General features: G+C 37.9%; 1 protein-coding gene across 3 annotated transcripts in view; it reads right to left on the reverse strand.

Moving 5' to 3' along the window:
* efcab6 (EF-hand calcium binding domain 6) overlaps window positions 1-25,966 on the reverse strand; it is a 95,569-nt gene that overhangs the window by 35,161 nt on the left and 34,442 nt on the right. For all 3 annotated transcript variants that reach the window (XM_059977951.1, XM_059977950.1, XM_059977949.1), the window contains exons 15-22: window positions 20,586-20,746; window positions 14,340-14,462; window positions 12,974-13,145; window positions 10,086-10,200; window positions 5,539-5,669; window positions 5,136-5,371; window positions 3,360-3,456; window positions 1,356-1,474 (exon numbers count right to left, since the gene is read on the reverse strand). In XM_059977951.1, coding sequence (XP_059833934.1) covers window positions 1,356-1,474; window positions 3,360-3,456; window positions 5,136-5,371; window positions 5,539-5,669; window positions 10,086-10,200; window positions 12,974-13,145; window positions 14,340-14,462; window positions 20,586-20,746 — 1,154 coding nt within the window. The remainder of the gene's footprint in view (window positions 1-1,355; window positions 1,475-3,359; window positions 3,457-5,135; window positions 5,372-5,538; window positions 5,670-10,085; window positions 10,201-12,973; window positions 13,146-14,339; window positions 14,463-20,585; window positions 20,747-25,966) is intronic.

Raw genomic sequence — 25,966 nt, forward strand, 5'->3', positions numbered from 1 at the left:
CTTACTAATCCAATTTACCACCCCATCATCCAGATCATTAATGTATATGACCAACACCATTAGACCCAGTACAGATCCCTGAGGCATACCACTAGCCTCCACCGGCCTTCAACCTGAAAATCAATTATCCACCACTACTCTCTGGCATCTCCCATCCAGCTACTGTTGAATCCATTTTACTACTTCAATATTAATACCTAACGATTGAACCTTCCTAACTAACCTTCCGTGTGGAACCTTGTCAAAGGCCTTACTGAAGTTCATATAGACAACATCCACTGCTTTACCCTCATCAACTTTCCTAGTAACCTCTTCAAAAAATTCAGTAAGATTTGTCAAACATGACCTTCCACACACAAATCCATGTTGACTGTTTCTAATCAGACCCTGTCTCTCCAGATAATTATATATACCATCTCTGAATACTCTTCTTTTCTGTAGTTACTCATGCAACACTTCATATTAAGGTACTTAAAATTGACATGTCATATCTGAAATAATACTGTTTTAGATCCAAGATTATACTATTATTTTATAATGCAATTATGCTGTTTAATTCATTTGCTGCTTCATCTAAATTCACTTTCAAATGTTCTTAATTAATAATTCAACAAAAAAATGTAGCTTCCATCTACATTGAATTTTAACAAGAATTGACCAAGTGCATAATATTTTTAACATAAACAAAACTTTTCAAGATAATCCACAGGAACAGATCTTGGGATGTATAATAAGGGAATGCTATTCTCATTAGAATGTGAGCTTTAAGGAATGCTATTAAAGAATAGCATGAAATGGAGTGAAGATGAGAAAAATTTGTAGTAAAAGAGAATTCTAATCCATGAAAACAATTTAGTCACAGGTGCAAACATACATGGGGAAGAAAATCTAAATTCCATGATTCAAATATACAGTAATTTAAGATATGTAAAATATTACTTTAATTAATTAGTTGATGATTGATTATCAGATGTATAATGATATCATCAAGCCGAAGGAAGTCTGAAACATAATCTGTGGTGTATGCTAATTTTCATCCTGCAATTGACTTGTTTGAACTGAAATCATGGCCTATTAAGAAGGGGACGGGGAAACTGAGAGCAGGAAAAAGACAAATATCAAAATTTCTTCTTATAATATCTTACAACACTAGGTAACAGCTCATGGAAGTCAAGTGAAGGAAATATTAAGGAAGGTTTTGAGTTCTTTCACAGTTGATTAACTTACATACTGTCTCTAAGTTTAGATATAATGAATGACCATTTCATCAAGATATTATTCTATCACAACTCTAGTTAAGACATGAATCAACTTCAGAAGACAAGAGGTGGCGAAGAAGAATGAAATGTCATTACCAGGACCAAAGTGTTTCAAATTGTTTGGGTGAAATTGGCATACAGGGCCGGCATAAAAGCTCCTTTATATCCCTCTTTTGCACAATAGGGTTACCTTCAGAATCAATCTGATTAAAGGCCTAGAAAATATAAATATCATTATTCTCAGTTTATGTTTGATAGCAACTTTTGTATATTTGGTAGAAAGGTTGAGGTAGTAACTGGATTTTTCTCAATTTGCCTAACTCAATCAAACCATGAATCAGAGAACCCAATATTCAGCAAATGTCTATCACAATTTGTTACTTTTGCATTAGTTTAAAAAGTAAAGCTGACCACAATCACAAAACTGACACTCTCTACATATTGAATTATCTTTCATTGCAAATTTTATTTACTTTTGTAATTTCTTCCAAAGTTAATTTTATAAACACAATGACAACAATGTTAAAAACTGCTAAATAGATTAATTCTCTAAGAATTTGACACAGTATACTAATGTAATAATAAATTCTGTGCTGTTTTTATTTAATTTTCAGTCATTAAACTGAAACTACATGAACAGATTAACAATGCATTGACACCCATTTCTAATTTCATTACCTACATCAAGTGAATCAGAAAATGCTTTTAATTACAGTCTTATGACACTGCCGGACTGCTCTAATTCATAGAAGTTTTTATTTTCAGTGTTATGGAAACAAGTTTGAGCAGAAGCTAGAACAATTAAAAAGTTTTCTAAACACTAATGGAATATTTGATTGAGTCCATAGCAAAAGCTTTTGGACACATTATGAAATCCCAAACAAATTATAATCACACGTACAAAAGCTGGGTGAACTCAGCAGGTCAGGCAGCATCCGTTGATATGAGCAGTCAACGCTTTGGGCCGAGACCCTTCATCAGGATATAATATTATAATTACAATCACAGGTGTGATCCCTCCCCCCCTTTACAAAGGTAGAGCATTCCTATGAAACCTTTCTTAAGCCGAAATGGCATAAAGAGAAGAACCATTAATTTATAGGGGAAAAATTTTCATAAAAGCGAAAATCCTCTTTGTAATGCGAAAACCGGTTACTAATGTAGGTCTTTTGTAAACGCGAAGTGATGTAAAGTGAACATTCATAAAACGGGGGACACCTGTACTACATTTTTCAAATGGAAGGGGAAGCCATAATTTAGTGAAATAAAGAATAAAGATTGTGTAAAGGGGGTTTCTTTTTTTTCTTTGTTACTGTTGGGAAAGGGTTTCCATTTGTTAACTAGCAGGAATGCTAATTTACTGATAACGAGAATGGTATTCCTTTGTAAACCAAATGGGGATTAATGTTCTTTCTTCTGAATCTGTAAGCTTTTGTTGACGGGCTTTTGGGCAGATCGGCGCGAGGGGGTCGAGAGAGAGGACGCAATGCTCTAAGCTGGGCGAGGATCGGACCCCAAAGGGGGGTCCGAGGCCGGGAGATTCTCGGGGGGGGGGATGAAGCTAGATGTGCTTGGTTAACCACTCGGAGGGTCCTGAGCTGTTTGGAGAGTCGAGGAGTTTGGAGGGTCCTGAGCTGCGAGTCGAGGAGTTCGGAGGGGATCGAATGGTGGCCAGAAGACTTCAGTAATTGAGCTCCAACGGCTGTGCACGAAGTGGTTTGGACTTTGATAAGTTTGGCGCCTTTTTAATTTTCTCTTCATATATACTGTATCGTTATTAATCACTTAGTTATAGTAACCTTTATAAATTGTACTCATTTAATCGCATATGGTGTACTGTCTGTTTTTGGGCGAGGCGGGGACATCACACAGCATCCACACCAGCTGATTACCCAGTTTGGCGGGGCCGAAGGCTGCTCCCCCTAGACGAGAACGAGCTGAGCGAGCCTGAGGCGACCCAGGGGGTTACAATTATATAAAACAGTGAAAAACATATAGTATATATACAAATTAGTCAGTACAGTCTCTTAATAAATTAGAGTGAGAAAACAATAAGCCAAAAGAAAATACTGGAACATCACATCAGAACTTTCTTCTTACCTTGTTCATCTCATGCCATTTTGTTTTTGCTTTATTAGATAAGTGATCATGGGCCTGCTCACAAATCAGGTAAGTGTTATCTGTGTCCTCTCTTGAGCTACAAATAAATGGAAGTTATCATAGTAAAAATTATTTCTTTTTATGTCAATATCATGATTAGAGGAATGCTTCCTGCCTCCCAACCGTCAAAAAATTAACTAATTTATTATTTAGTGCTGTTATAAGAAAACTCTAAAATGTTGTCCTGATTGCAATTGTACCATTTTATTCGAATCCTAGTTTGAGAGCCTTGGAGACCTGTTTCAGATTATTTACTCCTAGCTCACTGCAAAACTGAATGTCAAACACTAAATTTAGCTTACTATAGAAAGAGAATTAGAATAGCATGAAATTTTGGTAAGCATACAAGCAAGTAAATAGACTACAGTATACAGCTGCAGAACTTGGGCTACGATCACACCAGCATTTGTAGCACCAGGCTCACAGCCAAATGGTTGGAGGTGGTTGCTAAAATGACCATCCCTTTTAGAACATTCCAGAATTTCACTTACTTCTTGGTAAAGACAGATGCAAAGTACTCATACTATACATTAACATAAATAGATATAATTTATGATCCTTTACAATTGGCCTCTTTGGTCCACGTACAGCTCTGTATTATTTCCTTTAAGATACCACTGGATTCCCTTTTATGTTGGCAGGAAAATTATTCTTTGCCCCTCTTATTTGCACTTATCTGATCTTTCTACATTTTATTCGGAAGCTAACTTGCACTGTGGTTTTCTAATCACTCAATTCAGAACTGCAGAAGAAACAGTCCAAAAAGATGTCATCCCCATAAGTATTGGTGAGTCGTGCAGTATCTAAATGTGCAAGTTGACTATTTTAACTGTTGTTCTATCACTGACTTAGTATTACACTTCAGAAAAGTATTTTGTGTTTCACGTTTCACACATCTAAATGTTCTGCTCCCTTCTGAGTGCTTAATACAAAAACACATCTCAGTTGTCGTTTGCGCATTTCTTTCAGTTCTGCAGATTTTGCATGGCAAGACATGGAAGGATGAGAGTAGCAAAACAAGGAAGGCAGAATTATTTCCTCATTATTTATGAGAATGAGAAAGGAAGATAAAACACTTAAACTTACCTATGGAGATCAGCAACAAATATCCTGATCAAAATTCCTCCACTGTAAAAACTTACCTTATATTGTATATATACACAAAAGGTCATAATGCCACAAAGAGGATGGGGAGTATTCCTGAGGATTAGATAAGTGAACTACAAAGCCCCTCAAATGATCAGATCAAGTTGCTAATAAAGAAATAAAACTGAAAAAGTATTTAAGGCAGAGAGAATATGGAAGAATGACCATATTGCACATTTTCTCACACTTCACGCTTTTCTATGAGCTGCTCACTGTCTTTGTATTAGTTTTACCTTTAAATTATTCTTATGTTTTTCATTGTCTAATCGAGATGCTGTTATATATTTTCAGTCTCCAGCTATTATTTTCATATCTTTCATTAAGTCAGCCTCATGAAACCACCTCCACTAACATCATATTCATCAATAACTGTCTTCACCTGAAGAAAAGACCTAGCCCTGCTTCCTACTGACGTTTGCCAGACAATGATGGAAAGTTTTGTCTCAGATTTGTATATTTTAAAGTCTTTTTGCTTTCTATTTGTATTCAAACAATACATTTTCATTTCCAAACAAATTTAATGGAGGACAATACTATAGTGAGCTTTAAAAAGCAAAGTTACACACTGACTTGTGGGCTGATTTATTCCAACGCTGATCTTGCTTGGACTCTATTATCCTAATTATCTTAAGGAATTCCAAATATGTTAGTTTTGACTCGGGTAGAAGTCCCAACATCTCTAAAAATCGATGATACTCGGTTGTTGTGACTGTAAGTGGAAAGTCATCAAGCAGAGTACGGAAGTCGTACATCGTAATTAATCCATCGTGGTTACGGTCTAATTGGTCAAACAATACCTGTAAATCCTTGAAAAAAATTAGTACATCATTAGTAATATCACCCAGTTTCAGGAGTATGATTTTAAAATATTAATTATTTACTAAAAATCACAAACTTAATTGTTCACAGGTAACACATATCCATAAGTAGTAAAAACTGCAACATTTCCTCAGCATTATCTAAATTACCTTACCAAAGATGAATGTTTCACTTTTTCAAAGATGTAATTAAAACAATCATCAGCAATCATGCGTCTCATTTTCCAGTCAGCCCCTTTACTGGAAGATTGTTTTATTGCAACATCTGGATTTGCAGTAGTGTAATCTGTAATCCAGATAAAGAAATCATTAAATAAAATGTTTGATTATACCTTGAAGAAAAAGAGCAGGAGTAGGCAATCTTGTCCTTCAAATCTATTCACCATTCTTAGAGATCATAGCTAAAATTCTGCCCCAGCACCATTTCCTCAAGTACTCATTTATCTCCTGACCAAAAATCTGGTCTTATCTGTTATGAAAAATACACAGTGACTGAGCATCCAGGGCCACCTAACAGAGTAAATTCAAAAGGTTTACCACACTCAGCAAAGGAAGATCTCCTTAACTCAGTCCCAAATGGCCTACCCCTTGTATTTGCAAACTGTATCCCCGAGCCAACACCACCCAGTTTTTGGTAAATCAGAACTTTCCCCCTGATCTTGGAGCTGAAACATCGGTAAACCTTCCTTGGAATTCAGATGTGGACATTAATGGAACTCTAGAAATGAAGGCAATGTAATGAGAAGGGTTTTGAGAACATAGTCATAGCAGTTGGATGGGTGGTGCAGTTTATCGACTCATTCTAAACTGAAGATCTACTATTCATTTCAGCCACATAGACGGAGTCACAGCATGCAGTCCATTATTCCCAACTTTAAATTGACAGCATTACAGATGCAGACAGAACCAAATGCAACAGGAAAAGTATAATCGAAGGATGCCAGGCATCCAGTGGTCTATAATCTTCACTATCACCATGCATTGGACTGATGAAGGTCAAGGTTTTGCCAACTTATCTGAAGCCCTTCTTATTTGGGTGACAAGTTTCAATTTAACAAGGTCAGGGATAAGCACAATGTGCCACATCTCATTTCCCTAATTCTTTTAATTGAGAAGAACTGAATTCTTGTAACCTGGCTATTTCTAGTGCAAAATGTGTTTGAGATTTCTGGGTTAAATCATGCCTAGCTTGCCAGAAACACAACCATTTGCAAATCAAAGAGAATATATTTTCAGTCATAGTTATGCCTGAGATTATCCTTTAATAAAGCTTCCTCAAAAGATTTAAACTTGCAGACAGAAGAGATTGAAGATGCTGCAATCTGAAGCAAAAATCAATCTGACTACAGGACAAGCAGCATCTGTTTTGGGTGGGGGAGAATGGGGGAAGGAATACCTGCCCACCCAATACACTATCCCCTTTCCCCCACCAATGGTACTTGACCACTGAAATCCTAGCTTGTGCCTCAGAATCCCATTTATTTAACTGGTCTCCAAACACATTGAATATCCTATCCACTTAACCCAAAATCACTATTCCTATTGTCTCACCCCCCAAAGTCATTAGACTCTGGCATGGTACCAGAGGACTAGAAGATTGCAAATGTTATTCCACTCTTTAAGAAAGGAGGAAGGCAGCAGTTAGCCTGACCTCAGTGATTGGGAAGATGTTAGATTCAATTGTTAAGGATGAGGTGATGGAGTACTTGGTGACACAGGACAAGATAGTACAAAGCCAGCATGGTTTCCTTCAGGGAAAACCCTGCCTGACAAACCTGTTGGAATTCTTTGAGGAGATTTCAAGTAGAATAGCTAAAGGGGATGGAGTGGGTGTTCTATATTTGGACTTCCAAAAGGCCTTTAACAAGGTGCCACACATCAGGCAGCTTACCAAGGTTAAGAGCCAATGGAATTACAGGTTAGAGCATTGGCTGAATGGTAGGAGGCAACGAGTGGGAATAAAAGGATCAATTTCTTGTTGGCTGCCAGTGACAAGCGGTGTTCTGCAGGAGTCGGTGTTGAGACCGCTTCTTTTTATGCTGTGTATCAATGATTTAGAGGATGGAATAGATGGCTTTGTTGCCAAGTTTGCAGATGATACGAAGATTGGTGGAGGGGCAGGTAGTGTTGAGGAAACAGCTAGTATACAGAAGGACTTAGACAAATTAGAAGAATGTACAAGAAAGTGGCAAATGAAATACAATGTTGGAAAATGCATGGTCATGCACTTTGGTAGTAGAAATAAATGTGCAGACTATTTTGTAAACGGGAAGAAAATCCAGGAATCTGAGATGCAGAGGGACTTGGGAGTCCTTGTGCAGAATGTCCTGAAGGTTAACTTGTGGGTTGAGTGGGTGGTGAGCAAGGCAAATGCCATGTTAGCATTTATTTCAGAGATCTAGAATACAAGAGCAAGGATGTGATGCTGAGGCTTTATAAGATACTGCTGAGACCTCACCTTGAGTATTGTGAACAGTTTTGGGCCCTTCATCTTAGAAAAGATGTGCTAGCATTGGAGAGGGTCCAGAGGAGGTTCACAAGCGTGATTCTAGGAATGAAAGGGTTATCATACAAAGAATGTTTGATGGTTCTGGGTCTGTACTCACTGGAATTCAGAAGGATGGGGGAACCATTGAAACCATTTGAATGTAGAAAGGCCTATACAGAGGGGATGTGGAAAGAATGTTTTCAATGGTGGAGAGTCCAGGACAAGAGGGCACAGGATAGAGGGGTGCCCTTTCAAAACAGAGATGAGGAGAAATTTCTTTAGCCAAAGAGTGGTGAATTTGTTGCCACGTGCAGTGTGGAGGCTGGGTCATAGGGTGTATTTAAGGCAGAGATTGATAGGTTCTTGATTGGACATGGCATCAAAAGTTATGGGAAGAAGGCCAGGAACTGGGGTTGAGGAGGAGATAGAAAAAAAGAATCAGCCATGATTGAATGGTGGAGCAGACCCAATGGGCCAGATGGCCTAATTCTGCTCCTATGTCTTATGGTCTCAATTTTATTCTACCCACCTGATCCAATGCCGATCTGCCTTGAATCACACCTCTTTCCACCATCTCATAATACAACCATTGTCAGTTGATTCAATTTTAAAGCTCACAATCTGTCAAGACTCAGCCCCAGCCTTGGACTTTATCATTTTCTTTCACACAATTCCCCAAAATGGTAGTGTGCATAAAGTTAAGAGTTATTCAGCAACACAACAGATCTTGGTCTTAGCTGCTGAATTTTGCTGCAATGATATTGGTATTTCGTCACACGTACTGAAACACAGTGAAGTGTTTGTTTTACATACCATCCACATAGGTCATGCCATATGTTATTACACTGGAGTTTAAAAACACAGAATGTAGAATATAGTGTTGCAGATAAAATGCAAGACAGGTAGACTAATAAATAGCAAGACTATGACTAGGTAAACTAGAAGGTCAAAGTTTATCTTTTAGCACATGAGAGGCCACATAACAGTAAGATAGAAGCTGTCCTTGAGTCTGGCTGTTCATGTTTTCATATATTTGGCCCATCATGAGAAGAGAGAATAAGGAATAACTGAAGAACGAGGGTCTTGGCTGCATTCCCAAGACAGTCAATGGAGGGGAGGTTGATTTAACCTATGAATAAATTTTCACTTGCAAACTACACAACAACTTATAAGATAGTCTCTCATGCCAATGAATTTCTTAGTCTACCTAATACAATAGCAAATGGGCAGGTAGAGCATTTCTGTCACTTGCAGGGAGATGTGCCGCGAAGGAGATTAATGGGGAGGGATGAATGGACAAGAGAATCATGGAGGGAGCAATCCCTGCAGAAAGCGGAGAGTTGGGGGTTGAGGGGAGAGGTAAAGATTTGTTGATGTAAGATCCCATTGAAGATGGCAGAAGCTGCAGAAAATAATGTGTTGGATGTGCAAGCTCATGAGGTGGTAGGTGAGGACAAGAGAAACTTTTCCTGTTAAGCTGGTGGGAAGATGGGGTGAATGTGGATGTTGGGGAAATACAGGAGATGCGGGTGAGGGCAGCATCAATGGTGAGTAAGAGAAACACTGTCCTTTGAAGAAGGACATCTGTCCTGGAAAGAAAAACCTCATTCTGGGAACAGATGCGGTGGAGATGAAGGAACTGAGAAAAGAGAACAGAATTTTTACAGGAGACAGGGTGGGAAGAGTCAAGATAGCTGTGAAGAATTGGTAGATGTTTAAAAGATGTCATTAGACAGTTTGTCTCCAGAGATGTAAACAGAAAGATTGAAAAAGTGGAAAGAGGTATCAGAAATGGACCAAGTGAAGATAAAGGCAGGGTGGAAGTTAGAGGCAAAATTAATAAAATTGACGAGCTCAGCGTGGGTGCACACATCCATGGTGAAAATGAGGCAATCAGGACCAGGGGATTGGAAGTTTTTGAGGAGATCAAGAGCATATAAAGTGTCACGGATGTAGGTGGGAAGGGACTAAGCCAAGGGGGATATAATGGCATCAAGGTATGCAGATATGGGTTCAGTGGGGCAGATGCAAGCTGGGACAATGGGCCTACCTAGACAGTCAGGTTTGTGGATCTTAGGTGGGAGATAGAAATGAGCAGTGTGGGGTAAGGAAACAATAAGTTCGATGGCAGTAAATGGGAGATCTCTGGATTTGCTTAGGCTGGTGATGGTGTCAGAGACAATGTTCTAATTGAATTTGCAATATTTTGGCTACCTTTGAAGTGTTCAGAGAAGTCATGGAAATCCAAGTCTTGATTCGTGAATCCCAGTACATTAGCCAGAATGTTCAACTGATGTTCGTCCATGATTATGCCACAATCTTGTAGCACCTAGAAAACAATGGAATGAACATTATGTTGTAAATTTGATTTTAGCCTAAAAATTCTAATACAGATAGAAACAAACACAAACTAACATACAGCTACAGATTTGATCCAAGGCATTATTTTATTTAGCTGCAGGGAACAAACTTTCTTATGTGCATAATGAATATTCAACATGAATTATGGTTCTCAACCCTGGTTTTGCATAATAACCAAAAATTTCTTAAGTTCCCAGTTCACACATCATGACAGCAGTACCTCTTCTAGTGTAGTAGCGGTCCCTAGTGGTCCTAAATCAGACTGCCATGTGGTGGAGTTGTTGGGATGGGTACAGAAACAGGCAAACTGTTTCACCAATGATCAGTAATAATGATTTCAGAAATTGTCATCCACCAGAATTACTTAGAGGGCAACCCCATAAAGAAAGTAGAAATATCATTTGGAATATCAGAAGAGACCCAGTGGGGTGCAGTTTTGTTAGTTACGGCCAACAAATGTGTGGCATTCTGCAGGCATTACCTCAATAAATTTTGACCTTCACATCTGAACGTAAGAGTGCTAAAGGCCAGTTGTTTAGAGTTCAGAACACCAAGAGGTTGAAGGGAAAGGACAGCAAGATTTAGAAACCTGCAATGAAAAGAGATATTTTAGTTTAGTTAAAGGAAAAATGGAAAATTGATTAAGGTTTAGGAAACTGGTCTCAGATGAAGCCTTTGAGGAATATAAAGAAATCTGGAAAGAATTTAAACAAAGAATTAGGAGGGCTAAAAGGGGTGGAAAGGCCTTGATAAGTAGGATTAAGGAAAATCTCAAGGCATTTTATACCTATATCAGGAGCAAAAGGGTAGCACAATGGGAAAGGGTAGGTCCACTCAAGGGCAAAGGGAGGAATTTACGCAAGTAGCCAGAGGGAATGGTCAAGGTCCTAAATGAGCACATCGCAATCAGTATTCATAGTGGAGAAGGACATGAATGATGTTGAGATCAGGGAGGGGTATGTTGATAATCTAGGGTATCTTGGAGGTTTTGAAAAACATTGAAGTGGATCTATCCCAGGATACTGTGGGAGGCCAAGGAGGAGACTGCTGTGGACTTGATGGTGATCTTAATTGATTGGGAAATACTTCATTAATACCACAGGCATAAAATAAATAAAAGCAGAATTTTAAAAATCTTGGAAATTTACTTTTGAAAATAATGGAAAGGTATCAAAAGAGCAAAATAACAGGTATATATATTTTAATCAAAGTTAAAGAAACTTGTTGACATACATGCCATGTATACAATCATTAATAAGCTTTTTTTAAAAAACATCTACCATTATCTTTCAACTACTGGACAAATAGAACTTAAGAAGAGTATAGCAAAGCATGAGTAATGATATTTAAAATCTACTGGAATAAGCTAGTGACAATTTAAGGTACAGGAATAGGTTACAGGTGTTCTTTCATTAAATAAAATGATTGCTAATTGACCGTAACCTCTGCATTCCAGTCTACCAGCGGTGATATTGCATCTTCACTCTCTACTTGCTTACTTATCAAGAACCTATCTACCTCTGCCTTGAAGATATTCTGATTCCACCTTTCCTTGAAAAAATATTTTAAAGATTCCCAGTCTTCTGAGGGAGTTCTTTTTCCACATCACCATCTTGAAAAGATCACTCATTTTTAGATAATGATCTCTAGTTCTAGATTTTCATGACAGGAAACATTCTGCCCACCATTACACTGTCAGGATATCTCATGATCTTGTATGCTTCAATCAATTCCTCTCTAAATTTACCAAATCCCTGGGCGGACATGCCTTTCCTGTCCAAACGTCCCTCTAAGACAACCTTCCCATTCTAAGTATTGGTTTGTTAAATACACCCTGAAATGTTACAAATATATTAACATCCTTCCTTGAATAAGGAGACTTATGATGTACTCCTGATGTTGTGATATTAACTGTCTCTATAACAAAAGCACAATTTCACTAAATTGTATTCAGTTTCATTTACAAACAAAAATGAAACTCTTCTTTTATCTTCCTTAATTACTACCGAAGTTTCTTGTGAATTCTACATTAAGGCATCCACATACTTTGGCACCTTATAGCTTTGCAATCTCTCATCATTTAGATTTTTTTTTAAATCTCCTGTCAAAATGGACAGTTTTTGATCTTCCTACATTACCCACTCTCTCAGCCTTCTTCCATCTCTTTGTTGCCTCCTCATTCCCCCTTTACCATTTACTTACCTATAAATTTCCTTCACCAAATTTAGCAATCAAACTGAGGTAATTTCTTTCATATTTAACCTCTTGACTGTGCTCAGTAAATTTATTACTTTACAAGGCCCTGTTTGAAAGTGAGTGTCTGCACATGGAATGGAGAGTGGATCAAACTTAGCTGCTATGCTCTGGGATTATTTCTCTACCAACAGCACTTTCTTGGATCACCTATCAGCCATCATCCTTCATCGTGGAATTGCTGGCAGAAGACAATGGACGAAAGCCAGTAAGTATTGCCTCATAAAAGGGAAAGAATAAAGTAGTATGCTTTGACAAAGATCATTCATGTGACTTGGTGTTATGTCTAAACAAAAGAAATGGAAAATCAGAGCAAATAAAAAAGCTGACAGAAGTAAAGCAACAACCATCTGTAACTTTCATTCACGATTATCATCGACATGCAGTTTGAACTGATTGATACCTCTCCATTTAACTTTATCATTTTGCCTCATTGAATATTACCTTCCCTAAATCAAATGAGGTTATCTTTACTCAAAAATTCAAACCTTTTTGAATCCTTCCTTGTTGATTTTGCCAGTACATTGGTTTTTATGGGTAAGGAAACTTTTTCTAATGTTACTGTCACAATAGATAATACGTTCCCAAAGCTCTGATTTCACTTCGTTCAAAGTCATCTTCTTGCAAAACATGGAATCCTCATTTTCTTTCTTTATGAGCCTGAAACATAAACAGTAAATGTTATAGCTATCCATTGAAATAACTAATAGAAAAGCTTTAAAATATAGAGCATTTTTTATGAGTAGATGGCACTGGTGTTTCTCTGAGTGAGGAAATTAAGGATGTTGCTGTTTCCCAAATGACAAATCTCACAGTTTGTTCACAGTTCTGAAATCATTTCTTGGAGACTATACTGAGGAAAAATGAATGGAAATGGTTTTATTCATTCAGTCGTCTATTTTTGGAGGGGGGTGAGGGGGCTGATATTCATATAATTCTGATTCATCTGTGGGTATGCTAACTTACAGTTTTGACTCATGTACCTAAATATCAATACATTTTAAATTAATAATTTATAATTACCAAGGGAACTAATTTCCATTGGACATTTGATGCAATACGAGTGCCCTTTCACTCAAAGAAAGTTTTATCCTATTTTACTTGGATCACAATTTAAGAAGAAAATCATGGTTGTTTATTAAAGGAAAAATAAAACTCGTAAGACCTCAAGATCTCTAATGTAATGAAGAAAACAAAATTGTTATCCTTAATTATATCATGCAACAAAACTATGTGATAGTGTGAGAGGTGGAGAGAAAGGAACATCTCTGATATCTTTGGTGGAGAACAAGATTAGCCAAGTGAATCAGTGATGGCAGATAACATTCACCAAGTCCTTGATATTTACTTAATATAGCTTTGAAACTTTACCTGTTAATTTTCAGCAAAACTTTTGATCTAAATTTGAAAATCATTTATAAGCAGACTCTGAACATCACAGAAATGGAACTGCTAGGGTTTTACACATCTCCATGAAGTTTCACTGAAAATAATTCACTTCTATTCAGTCAATTTAGACAATTTTAATTTTATTGTGTATAGTAGATCTCAATTTTAAATCTCAGATAGTAACATCAGAGATCTCAGCAAACTTTCAACATACTTTCAAAATATTGTGCATGATGTTCTATTCACGATCACATTAGCCAAATAACCAACTAGGATTATAACTTCCAGAACCTAACAATCAAACTAATTTTTTTTTCTCTAGAATTAAGGCTCTAGTTATAACAACAGAATTGCTTTTTCCTAGAAGGAATATCACATCCTAATATTCATTTTGAACCAATCAAGATTTTGACAGCATTTTAAATAACAGAGATGCACTGAGTGCTGGTGGAGAAGTGACCTTGCCTCTTTTGATTGAGCACAGGTGCCTCTGTGCTGTTGATCTTAGGCATGTCAGTCACCCCAAGGTTTTCCAGGAACTGCTGATATGAAACTTGTACGCTGTTGTTCTGTTGCTGCTTGCACAATCTGAAACATTGAGGGCGTTTATCTTGATGTTAATAAAGACATTGATTCAAATTTAGAAAGCATATTGTTACAATACCCTAAAAACATCACACTGTTAAACCTAAAAGCTATTTGACAGCCCTATAGTTAATTACAAAGGATACAGTGGTATCAGTGACATGGTACAGTATAGAAAGAGGCCATTTTCTCCATCAAATCTGTGCTACTCTTAAAATACAATCATTGTGGTGGATTACTTCTGTGTGGGCAGTTTTCTCTATAGAACTAGATTTATTAACATTTTCCACAGATTTTCATTCATCTAATAGTGAATTCAGCTGATCACCCTCTTTCCTACTTTTGTTTTTTCATCAAGAGTTTACCAAACTCCCTTCTCAAAGCTACTACTGAGTTATTTCCACTATCCAATCTCAAACCCAACCTCTTGTATCAGTGCCCTCCGGTTATTTACCTTTGTTCACATAGGCTATTCCTCTAATTCCTTCATGATGTTAAACATCTCTTTCAAATTTCCTTGCTCCAAGAGAGCTCAAGTTTCTCCTATCTTTCAAGTAATTGCAAATTCTGATCATTGAAATTATTCTAGTACATAGAACTTTGAATAGTACTGCACAGGACCAGGCCTTTCTGCCCATGACTGTGCTGAGAACAAAGTCAAATTAAATTAAACCTTATCCACCCTCACATGATCCATATCCTCTATTCCCTACATGTTCTTATGCCTGTCTAAATGCCTATTAGATGCCATTATCATGTCTATTTCCACCATTACCCTGGCAGCATTTTCCATGCATCTATCACTCTTGTAAAAAAAAATGTTCACTATATGCCTTCTTTAAGCTTTCCCCCTCTCATCTTAAAGCTATGTCCTCTAATATTTGACATTTATGCATTGGGAAAAAGACTATTTATCATATCTATGCCTCTCATAAACCTATAAATCTCAAGCAGGTGTCTCTTCAGCATCTAATGCTCCAGAGAAAACAATCCAAGTTTGTCCAAACTCTCCATAGAGATAATACTCTCTAATCCAGGGAGCATCCTTGGGAATATGTCTTTTTTAACGTTTTCACACCCTTTTTAATTCCAGGAAATCTCTCAATTCACAATATGACAATTTATTCAGTGATTATATATCAGAAGGTGAAACATACACCCTGCATTCTGCTAGTTTTACAAAATGGAAATGTCGTCTGCACTTATTTAAGCCAAACTCTCAACAGGCATAGCTCCCTGAGCTTATCTGACACGGGGATTTCTAGTACCCACTATCGATAAAGGTTTAGTAGTTTTGCAACTTTAACTAAAACCAATGTGGAAACACAATACAGTAGCATCACAATAAGTGCAGGGAGTATTTAAGCCAGGTACTAGGGATTCCATATAATGAATTTTAATTTTTGAGTTTCAGTTTAGTGAATTTTAGCTTTAAGTCAACATATACAACCTTTTAGGCCTTTCTTGTTTTCATTGCCTCCTTAAATTTTTGTAATAGCTCTAGATTTTCCAAATTAAGCTATCTTTTATTAATCAGTCAGAAAAATAGAATAGCCCAAAGTAGTCAAAACAGTGAAACCTTAGTTTTAAGAGCTCATTAAGTGCTGCTTTATATGCAACTTTATTTTGGAGTAGATGTTACAATAAAGCTTTGTATCTGTGTCTGGATTTGTCATGAAAATCAAATAACTTTGGTGCAAGAAACAAAAATTGGAGGCTTTCATAGAATAAATGTTAACTGAACACAGACTAAATTATTCAATGCAGATGAGTTTAATATTCAATAAGAAGCACCCTTCCCAATGTAGAAACTTCTTTGCTTGAGGCATAGAGTATCAGGGCTTTATGAGTACAATCTATTAAAGTTCAAAGTAAAATTTATTATCAGAGTACATACATGTCACCACATATATTCATGAGATTCTTTTTCTATGGACATACTTAGCACACTTATAGAACAGAAACTGTAAACTGTTAACAGGCTGTGCAAATGCAGATATAAATAAATAATGAGCATGAAATAACAATATAACAGAGTACTTAAATGAGAGTAGCTATGCCCTTTTGTTCAAGAGCCTAATGGTTTAGGGGTAGTAACTGTTCTTGAATCTGGCAGTGTGAGTCCTGAGGAACCTGCACCTTCTAACTGATGGCAACAGTGAAAAAGAGCAGTCTGGGTGGTGAGGGTCTTTGATGATGGATGCTGCTTTCCTAAGGCAATGTTTCATGTAGATAGGCTCAATGGTTGAGAGGGTTTTACCCATAACATACTGGGCTGAATCCATTACCTTTTGTAGGTTTTTCCACTCAAAGGCATTAGTATTCCCATAACAGGCCATAATGCAGCCAGTCAGAACCCTTTCCACCACACATCTATGGAAGTTTGCCAAGGTTTTCGATAACATGCCGAACCTACGTTGACTCCTGAAGAAGTAAAGGCGTGCCATGCTTTCTTTGTAATAATATTTATATGATGGTTCCAGGACACACCCACTGAGATAGTGACACCCAGGAGTTGATGTAGTACTTGATGCACCCATAGAAAACTTGGTTTCTTTTTTGCTGTTCAACTATCCTCACAATTCAAAGTAATGAAGTACTGTAAAGAATGACTAATAACTCATGAATGATATGTTGAATGATAAAGACTCAGAGAACAAACATAAATCCTACAACAGTTAGCATCACTCTGACTGTTATCCTCACCACAGTCATGAGGATGTCTATGTATGCTGGAAATCCAGAGCAACACCCACAAAATGCTGGGGGAACTCGGCAGGTCAGGCAGCATCTATGGAAAAGAGTACAGTTGATGTTTTGGGTCCAGATGAAAGATCATGACCCAAAACATTGATCTTTTCCATTGTTGCTGCCTGGCCTGCTGAGTTTCTCCAGCATTTTGTGTGTGTTCTCACCACAGTATTCATTGTGCTTGCCAGACCCTTAACACTGACTTCTACTGTAGCACAACATAGCTCAGTAATGGTAGGTCGGCCAAAGCAAAATCATCTTACATGCATCAACTCTGTGAGGATAATTGGAACTGTCTCCAAGACTTGCATATTTTGATATCTCATGAGCTCTTTTGTCATCTCTCAACTGTACCTCCAACTTTATAATTTTATTTTCATGTTGTTGCTGTTTTATCCATGTAACTGACAGCATAAAACTTAAACAAGTTTACTACCCCTAATAGAAAATGGTGCTAGAAGCAATGGTACAAAATTGCAGTGATACACCCCAAATAACAGAAATATACCCCACAATAATCAAACAGACAAAATAGGCACAATTCTCATACAAAATGACTTGCAAGTATCAAGGCAACATATAAAACAAAACCACAATGAATTTTCTTAATATGTAATGACTTTTGTCACCCTAGGCACCATGTTTAACTGGAACTGGTACATTCAGACACCAATTCTGCCAGGAATTCTGATTCAAGCTGAGGTCTCTCACTGACTTACAGTAATTCACTTGTGCTAGCATTTATTTGTTTTCAGGAAAATGTAATGAGCACTGAAATAGTTTGAATGAAAATCAACCATGATCATAGTGCACTAACCTTCACTCCATCTCCCCCACTTGAACTCTTACCTAATCCTAAACTCTCCTTTCTCAACCTCCCTACAGCCTTTGACTTGGTAAATTACACAAATCTCAACCAAATACTCATTGTTCTCCAGTTCATTGCAACTTGCTTGATTCTACTTATACCAATCTGCTCAGAGACAGCGCATCTCCAGTAGTGGATTTTCTTCTTGACCCTGTTGAATTTCCTAAGGAAATACCTCTAACCATTTCTTTTCTACCACATTTACACCCAGCATGGTAGATCTAGGGCACTTGCAAGAATTTTTTGGCACACTGCAATTCTTTCATTCTTTAAACTCCTTAAAAAAGATACATAATGATTATCTTCTCTGCAAAATTAAGCATCAAGTTACTTTTTACAACCCAAGTGCAATGAAAATGTTTTCACAGGAAACACCTCATCCTGGCTTGGTATCAGCTGGACAATTTCAAGAAGACTTGGTGCTGGATAATATGTTTTGAAATCCTCACAGACCTAATTTAGATGAAAGCATTGAGAATAACATCAGCAAATTTGCTGATGATACTAAGCTGGGTGGCAGTGTGACATGTGATGAGAATGTTAGGAGAATTCAGGGTGACTTGGATAGGCTGGGTGAGTGGGCAGATTCTTGGCAGATGACATTTAATGTGAATAAGTGTGAGGTTATCCACTTTGGGAGTAAGAACAGGAAGGCAGATTATTATCTGAACGGTGTAGAGTTAGGTAAGGGAGAAATACAAAGAGATCTAGGAGTCCTTGTTCATCAGTCACTGAAGGTGAATGAGCAAGTGCAGCAGGCAGTGAAGAAGGCTAATGGAATGTTGGTCTTTATTACAAAGGGAATTGAGTACAAGAGCAAGGAAATCCTTTTGCATTTGTACAGGGCCCTGGTGAGACTACACCTGGAGTATTGTGTACAGTTTTGGTCTCCAGGGTTAAGGAAGGACATCCTGGCTATAGAGGAACTGCAGCGTAGATTCACGAGGTTAATTCCTGGGATGTCCGGACTGTCTTACACAGAGAGGTTAGAGAGACTGGGCTTGTACACGCTGGAATTAGGGAGATTGAGAGGGGATCTGATTGCAACTTATAAGATTATTAAGAGATTGGACAAGATAGAGGCAGGAGAGTCCAGTACCAGAGGGCATGGTTTGAGAATAAGGGGTAGGTCATTTAGGACAGAGTTAAGGAAAAACTTCTCCCAGAGAGTTGTGGGAGTCTGGAATGCACTGCCTCGGAAGGTAGTGGAGGCCAATTCTCTGGATGCTTTCAAGAAGGAGCTAGATAAGTATCTTATGGATAGGGGAATCAAGGGATATGGGGACAAGGCAGGAACCGGGTATTGATAGCAGATGATCAGCCATGATCTCAAAATGGCGGTGCAGGCTCGAAGGGCTGAATGGTCTACTTCTGCACCTATTGTCTATTGTCTATAATGTAAAAACTATCAGTATTTGGATAGTAAATGGTTGGACCAGTTTGCATTGGTTTGGTTCTGCCTAAATTTTCTATTCTTTCATTTGAAATTGGAAATACATTGGAAATACAGTGATAAAAACAGTAAATATTGTATGTAGTTTAGCATCTCTGTGAATATTCATGTGAGTTATTGTTTTCAATAATGATGAAATCTAATAAAAGGAATAGATTTACTGATGAAAATGGTGCTACATATATTGCTCTCAAAACAACCAAATACAAGCTGGATAAAACATTTGTCATCATTAATGCAGCAACAAAAGTCTTACTGAGAGTAATGCGTATTTATTTTCCTTTTCTTAATCTTTTATGAATATGCACCAAATCTTATAATTTCACATTCACATTTTTTATGTTATACTATATATGAAGTACAACAATACTATTTAGAAATAGTTGTTTTTTAAAAAGATTAATATTAATAATTTCTGAATAGTTATCCTAAAATGCTTAATTTATTTCAATCTGTCTCTGTTACACTTTATCAATGATCATCATTGCTCAAAATTTCAAAATTAGTATGGCACATTAGAGAATTTTTTTTGAAGATTATCACCAATTTGGACACTTGTTCTCAAAAAGGTTTACCACCCACCCTTGCCCTACACTATTATTGAAATTCATTCTGACAATACAGATCTTTTTCCCTCCATTAGCCCTTTCCCCACACTTACTTCCTTGTGTTATAGACCTTTGCAGCATACAATATATTAATACTTTGTATTTTTGAATCACATAAGCCAAAGGAACCTCAGTACAGAGTTAATTAATAAATCACTTGAGAACTGTTGTGTACAAATCTTAAAAGTCAGAAAGCTAGTGGGGACTCTATAATAATGAATATAAAATTCTTTGTCCCCTCATCCACATTATGAAAAATAGTAGCAATAAATCCAATCTTCAGAACATTACTGAGGAACATTGCTTACTAAGTACATATCCTTTATACAATCTTCCATTTTCATTTTTTCTTTTATAACATATCTCAAAATTTAAATTTTAACAAATATTACTTAAAATCTCCAATGTACCAAAAAGGACAATATTAATTATTAAAAATCACTTACTTCTCAAGGTGCTGGTCAGAAATACTAAGACAGTGGGTTTCCAGGATCTTTCGCAATTTAGCAAGGCTAATTGTACCAGTTCTTTCAGGATCATTCATCATAAAAGACTTTTGTATTTCATCCCAATTGTGTCTAATTTTGTCACACAGAATATCTTCTACCTGGTTGAAATGCCAAGCAAGGGTAAATGGAAAAGCAAGAAATTAAGTAAGAAAGCAAGAAAACGTCAAACTTTGCTTATGCACAGATTTTTTTCATTAAGCCTCTCCTGAGTGGGTGAATCTTTCTATACCTACAAAATTAAATCACTTAGTAACGTTGAGATTTAAAGCTTGTTGTGGGCTTCACATACTTCATAAGTGCTGGCTTTTAGCAGTTTAATTCTTCTGGTTTAAAATACTGAAGCACTTCACAATCACCCTGCAGACCATCAAAGTATCCAAATAAGCTAACCGCACTGAAGCACCCCAGAAGCCTCTCAAATCTTACCAAAGATTTAATTTAATTGGCCCCTTTAAATTTTGTTCCCACAGCTTCCTTTTTCAATTGAACACCATATGGCACAGACAGAAAGAAGCAAACCTAATGTTTTTCAAGACCAAATTCACAAAGACAAAATCTTTATAAATGGTGTAATAAAATCTATTGAAGAGATAGAGGTGCTTCATCCTGATTGATTCCTCTATCTGCCTTCCAGCAGAAATTGGAGCAGTATAGCAGTCAGAATTGAGGATCCTGATGAACTACAATTCTCAAAATTAGCTTTTATGCACACCTCTGGACATCAAATGCGAGGGTTTCTTGCCTATATTGTTTAATAACATAAACATCCTGGCTTTAACTATCTCTGCCTCTCAAAAATGTTTGTAAACATATATACTTATACATCATCCCCATCTATTCGACACCTACCTAATTATACAAATTTAATCTGCTCGTCTGAGGTGTTTCAGATACCAAAAGGAAGTAGTTGCATCCTTCAAGTACATACATTGTTCCAATAAAGCAATCTTAACATGATATACAATTTTCATTACAGGCTATTAGCTGGCTAAGATGTGAGAACTTTTACATAGGCCACACCTCCAAATAAGTCAACAATAAGGTAGAGCAGTATGAAATGTTAAAGATTCAGTTTTCTTCTGGCCAATATTAGCTCGAACCCTTCAGCAAGCCTGCAGGAGATACAATGCAACACTTAAGTGATTGCTGAGGATCATTTCCTAATCATTGGCCAATTAGTGGATCTGTGCAAATTCAGTTAAAAAAAAAGTTTGTAACCAATTATGATCAGGCAGACTTCATCCCAAACATTTTGAAGGTACAGTATGTATGCATCTCTGTTCCAGCCCCAATATCCACCACCTTTAAGAATGGGACCATAGTTTATCAAATAATAATGCTTGCATCATGGACCAATTTCTCTGCAACTGGACACATACTAATGCCTAAATTATGTTATGAACTTGATGATGAGATTCAAACATACAGTACGCCACATTCACATTTCCACAAGAGACTACAGAGGAGGTTTGTTTCAAATTCTACTTTCTGAATGAGAACTAAACAATATTATGTCACAAACAATAATAACACAACATCCCAACATTCCTTCCTTCTCACTGAAAGCCATAATTCTAGCACCTTGTCCACATTATTATACGCTGTGCTGTAGAAGCTGGCTGTTAGAGTTCAAGTTAATGGTCTGAGTCATCCTGTGCTTCTGACTCATCCTATACTTTTGTGAAAATAACAGATCTCAGCTCACAATGAGATTACTTGATAAGAGTATGTCATTTTACTTCAACAGTCTTTCTGACAGTGCATAGTTTTCAACCAAACAATAAGTCTTTTAGTCACTTTCACATTGTTGCCTGTTGCTTCCGTTTCTCGAAGATTAACGTTGGCAGCTCCCTTGCAAGCACAGTTCCTTCCCTTCTCCAGCCAAGTATTTTTGATATTAACAGAAAAATCACTACACTGCGCTAAAGGTTTAAAAAAAAGACTACCATATACAGCGGCCATCATCAGAGTGGTCTGAGTCAGAGTGGGACGGCTTTGGCTCAACAGGCTTCGGTGTGAATAGGTAGAGGCAAGGGTAGGTTCCAGTAAGTTCTGCTTTGTTCATTTAGAGTAGAGAGAATGCCAAGCAGGATGTGGGAAGTCAGGGACCTGGTATCCCTGACAACGACACCTGCAAGAAGTGCATCCAGCTGCAACTCCTAACAGACCACGTTAGGGAACTGGAGCAGGAGCTGGATGACCTCAGGATCATTCGGGAGAATGAGAAGTTTATAGATAGTAGTTTCAGGGAGGTAATTACACCAAAGGAGCAGCGCACAGATAATCGGATTACCGTCTGGCGAGGGAAGGGGAAAGGGCAGGCAGAGCAGGGCTCCCCTGTGGCCATTCCCCTTAACAACAAGAATACTGATTTGGATACTGCTGGGGGGGAAATGACTTATCTGGAAGGGAGGGGGGAAGAAGAGGAGAGCGGTAATGATAAGGGACTCGATACTTAGAGGTATAGACAGGAGGTTCTGGAGTCATGACAGAGATTCCAGGATGGTTTGTTGTCTCCTGGGTGCCAGCGTCATGGATGTCTGTGATCGCGTGCACAGCATTCTGAAATGGGAGGGTGAGCAGCCAGATGTCATGGTACACATCGGTACCAATGACGCAGGAAGAAAAAGTGAGGAGGTCCTGAAGAGTGAGTATAGAGAGCTTGGTAGAAAGTTAAAAAGCAGGACCTCGAGGGTGGTAATCTTAGGATTGCTACCTCTGCCATGTGCCAGTGAGGGGAAGAATAGGATGCTCTGGAGGATGAACACGTGGCTGAGGAACTGGTGTAGGGGGCAGGGTGAGGTGAGTCTCTTTCATTGCAAGGAGTATAGTGGGGAAGGCTGACAAGCTGAGGGTGTGGATTGACAGGTAGAATTATGACATTGTAGCCATTAGTGAAACTTGGCAGCTTAATGTTCCAGGGTTCCGATGTTTCAGACGTGATAGAGGCAGAGGGATGAAGGGTTGGGGGGTGGCATTGCTAGTCAGGGAAAATGTTACAGCAGTGCTCAGGCAGGACAGATTAGAGGGCTTGTCTACTGAGGCTATATGGGTGGAGCTGAGAAACAGGAAAGGTATGACTACATTAATGGGGTTGTATTATAGACCACCCAACAGTCAGCAAGAATTGGAGGAGCAAATCTGCAGATAGATAGCAGACAACTGCAGGAAACATAAAGTTGTGACAGTAGGGGATTTTAATTTTCCACATATTGATACTCCCATACTGTTAAAGATCTAGACAGGTTAGAGTTTGTAAAATGTGTTCAGGAAAGTTTTCTAAATCAATATATAGAGGTACCAACTAGAGAGGATGCAATATTAGATCTCCTATTAGGAAACAAGTTAGGACAGGCGATGGAAGTGTGTGTAGGGGAACACTTTGGTTCCAGTGATCATAACATCATTAGTTTCAACTTGATCATGGATAAAGATACATCTGGTCCTCAGATTGAGGTTCTAAACTGGAAAAAGGCCATATTTGAAGAAATGAGAAAGGATCTAAAAAGCGTGAATTGGGACAGGTTGTTCTCTGGCAAGGATGTCGTTGGTAGTGGGAGGCCTTCAAAGGAGAGATTTTGAGAGTGCAGAGTTTGTATGTTCCTGTCAGGATTAAAGGGAAAGTAAATCAGAATAAGGAACCTTGATGTTCTAGGGATATTGGAACTCTGATAAAGAAGCAGAGAGAGATGTATGACATGTATAGGAAACAGGGAGCAAATGAGGTATTTGAAGATTATAAAAAGTGCAAAAAAATACTTAAGAAAGAAATCAGGAGGGCTAAAAGAAGGCATGAGGTAGCTTTGCCAGTCAAGGTAAAGGATAATCCAATGAGCTTCTACAGGTAAATTAAGAGCAAAAGGATAGTAATGGATAAAATTGGTCCTCTTGAAGATCAGAGTGGTTGGCTATGTATGGAACCAAATGAAATAGGGGAGATCTTAAATGGGTTTTTTGCATCTGTATTTACTAAGGAAACTGGCATGGAGTCAATGGAAATAAGGCAAACAAGTAGTGAGGTCATGGAACCTATACAGATTGAAGAGGAGGAGGTGCTTGCTATCTTGAGGCAAATCAGAGTAGATAAATCCGCAGGACCTGACAGAGTATTGCCTCAGACCTTGAAGGAGACTAGTGTTGAAATTGCAGGGGCCCTGGCAGATAAATTTAAAATGTTGGTATGTACGGTGAGGTGCCGGAGGATTGGAGGATAGCTCATGTTGTTCTGTTGTTTAAAAAAGGCTCTAAAAGTAATCCGGGAAATTAAAGGCCAGTAAGTTTGATGTTGGTAGTAGGTAAATTATTGGAAGGAGTATAAGAGATAGAATCTACAAGTATTTAGATAGACAGGGACTTATTAGGGAGAGTCAACACGGCTTTGTGCATGGTAGGTCATGTTTAACAAATCTGTTGGAGTTTTTTGACGAGGTTACAAGGAAAGTGGATGAAGGGAAGGCAGTGGATATTGTCTACATGGACTTCAGTAAGGCCTTTGACAAGGTCCCGCATGGGAAGTTAGTTAGGAAGATTCAGTTGCTAGGTATACATGGTGAGGTAGTAAATTGGATTAGACATTGGCTCAATGGGAGAAGCCAGAGAGTGGTAGTGGAGGATTGCTTCTCTGAGTGGAGGAGGCCTGTGACTAGTGGTGTGCCACAGGGATCAGTGCTGGGTCCATTGTTATTTGTTATCTATATCAATGATCTGGATGATAATGTGGTAAATTGTATCAGCAAGTTTGCTGATGAAACAAAGTTTGGAGGTGTAGTGGACAGTGGGGAAGGTTTTCAAAGCTTGCAGGGGATTTGGACCAGCTGGAAAAATGGGCTGAAAAATGGCAGATGGAGTTTAATACAGACAATTGTGAGGTATTGCACTTTGGAAGGAAAAACCAAGGTAGAACATACAAGGTAAATGGTAGGGCACTGAGGAGTGCAGTAGAACAGAGGGATCTGGTAATACAGATACAAAATTCCCTAAAAGTGGTGTCACAGGTAGATAGGGTAGTAAAGAGAGCTTTTGGTACATTGACCTTTATAAATCAAAGTATAGAGTATAAGAGTTCGAATGTTATGGTGAGGTTGTATGAGGCACTGGTGAGGCTGAATTTGGAGTATTGTGTGCAGTTTTGGTCACTGAATTACAGGAAGGATATTAATAAGGTTGAAAGAGTGCAGAAAAGGTTTTCAAGGATGTTGCCGGGACTTGAGAAACTGAGTTACAGAGAAAGGTTGAATAGGTTAGGACTTTATTCTCTGGAGCACAGGAGAATGAGGGGAGATTCGATAGAGGTACCTGTATACAAAATTATGATTGGT

This window comes from Hypanus sabinus, chromosome 8 (genome assembly GCF_030144855.1).
Source record: "Hypanus sabinus isolate sHypSab1 chromosome 8, sHypSab1.hap1, whole genome shotgun sequence".
NCBI classification, from domain to species: Eukaryota; Metazoa; Chordata; class Chondrichthyes; order Myliobatiformes; family Dasyatidae; genus Hypanus; species Hypanus sabinus.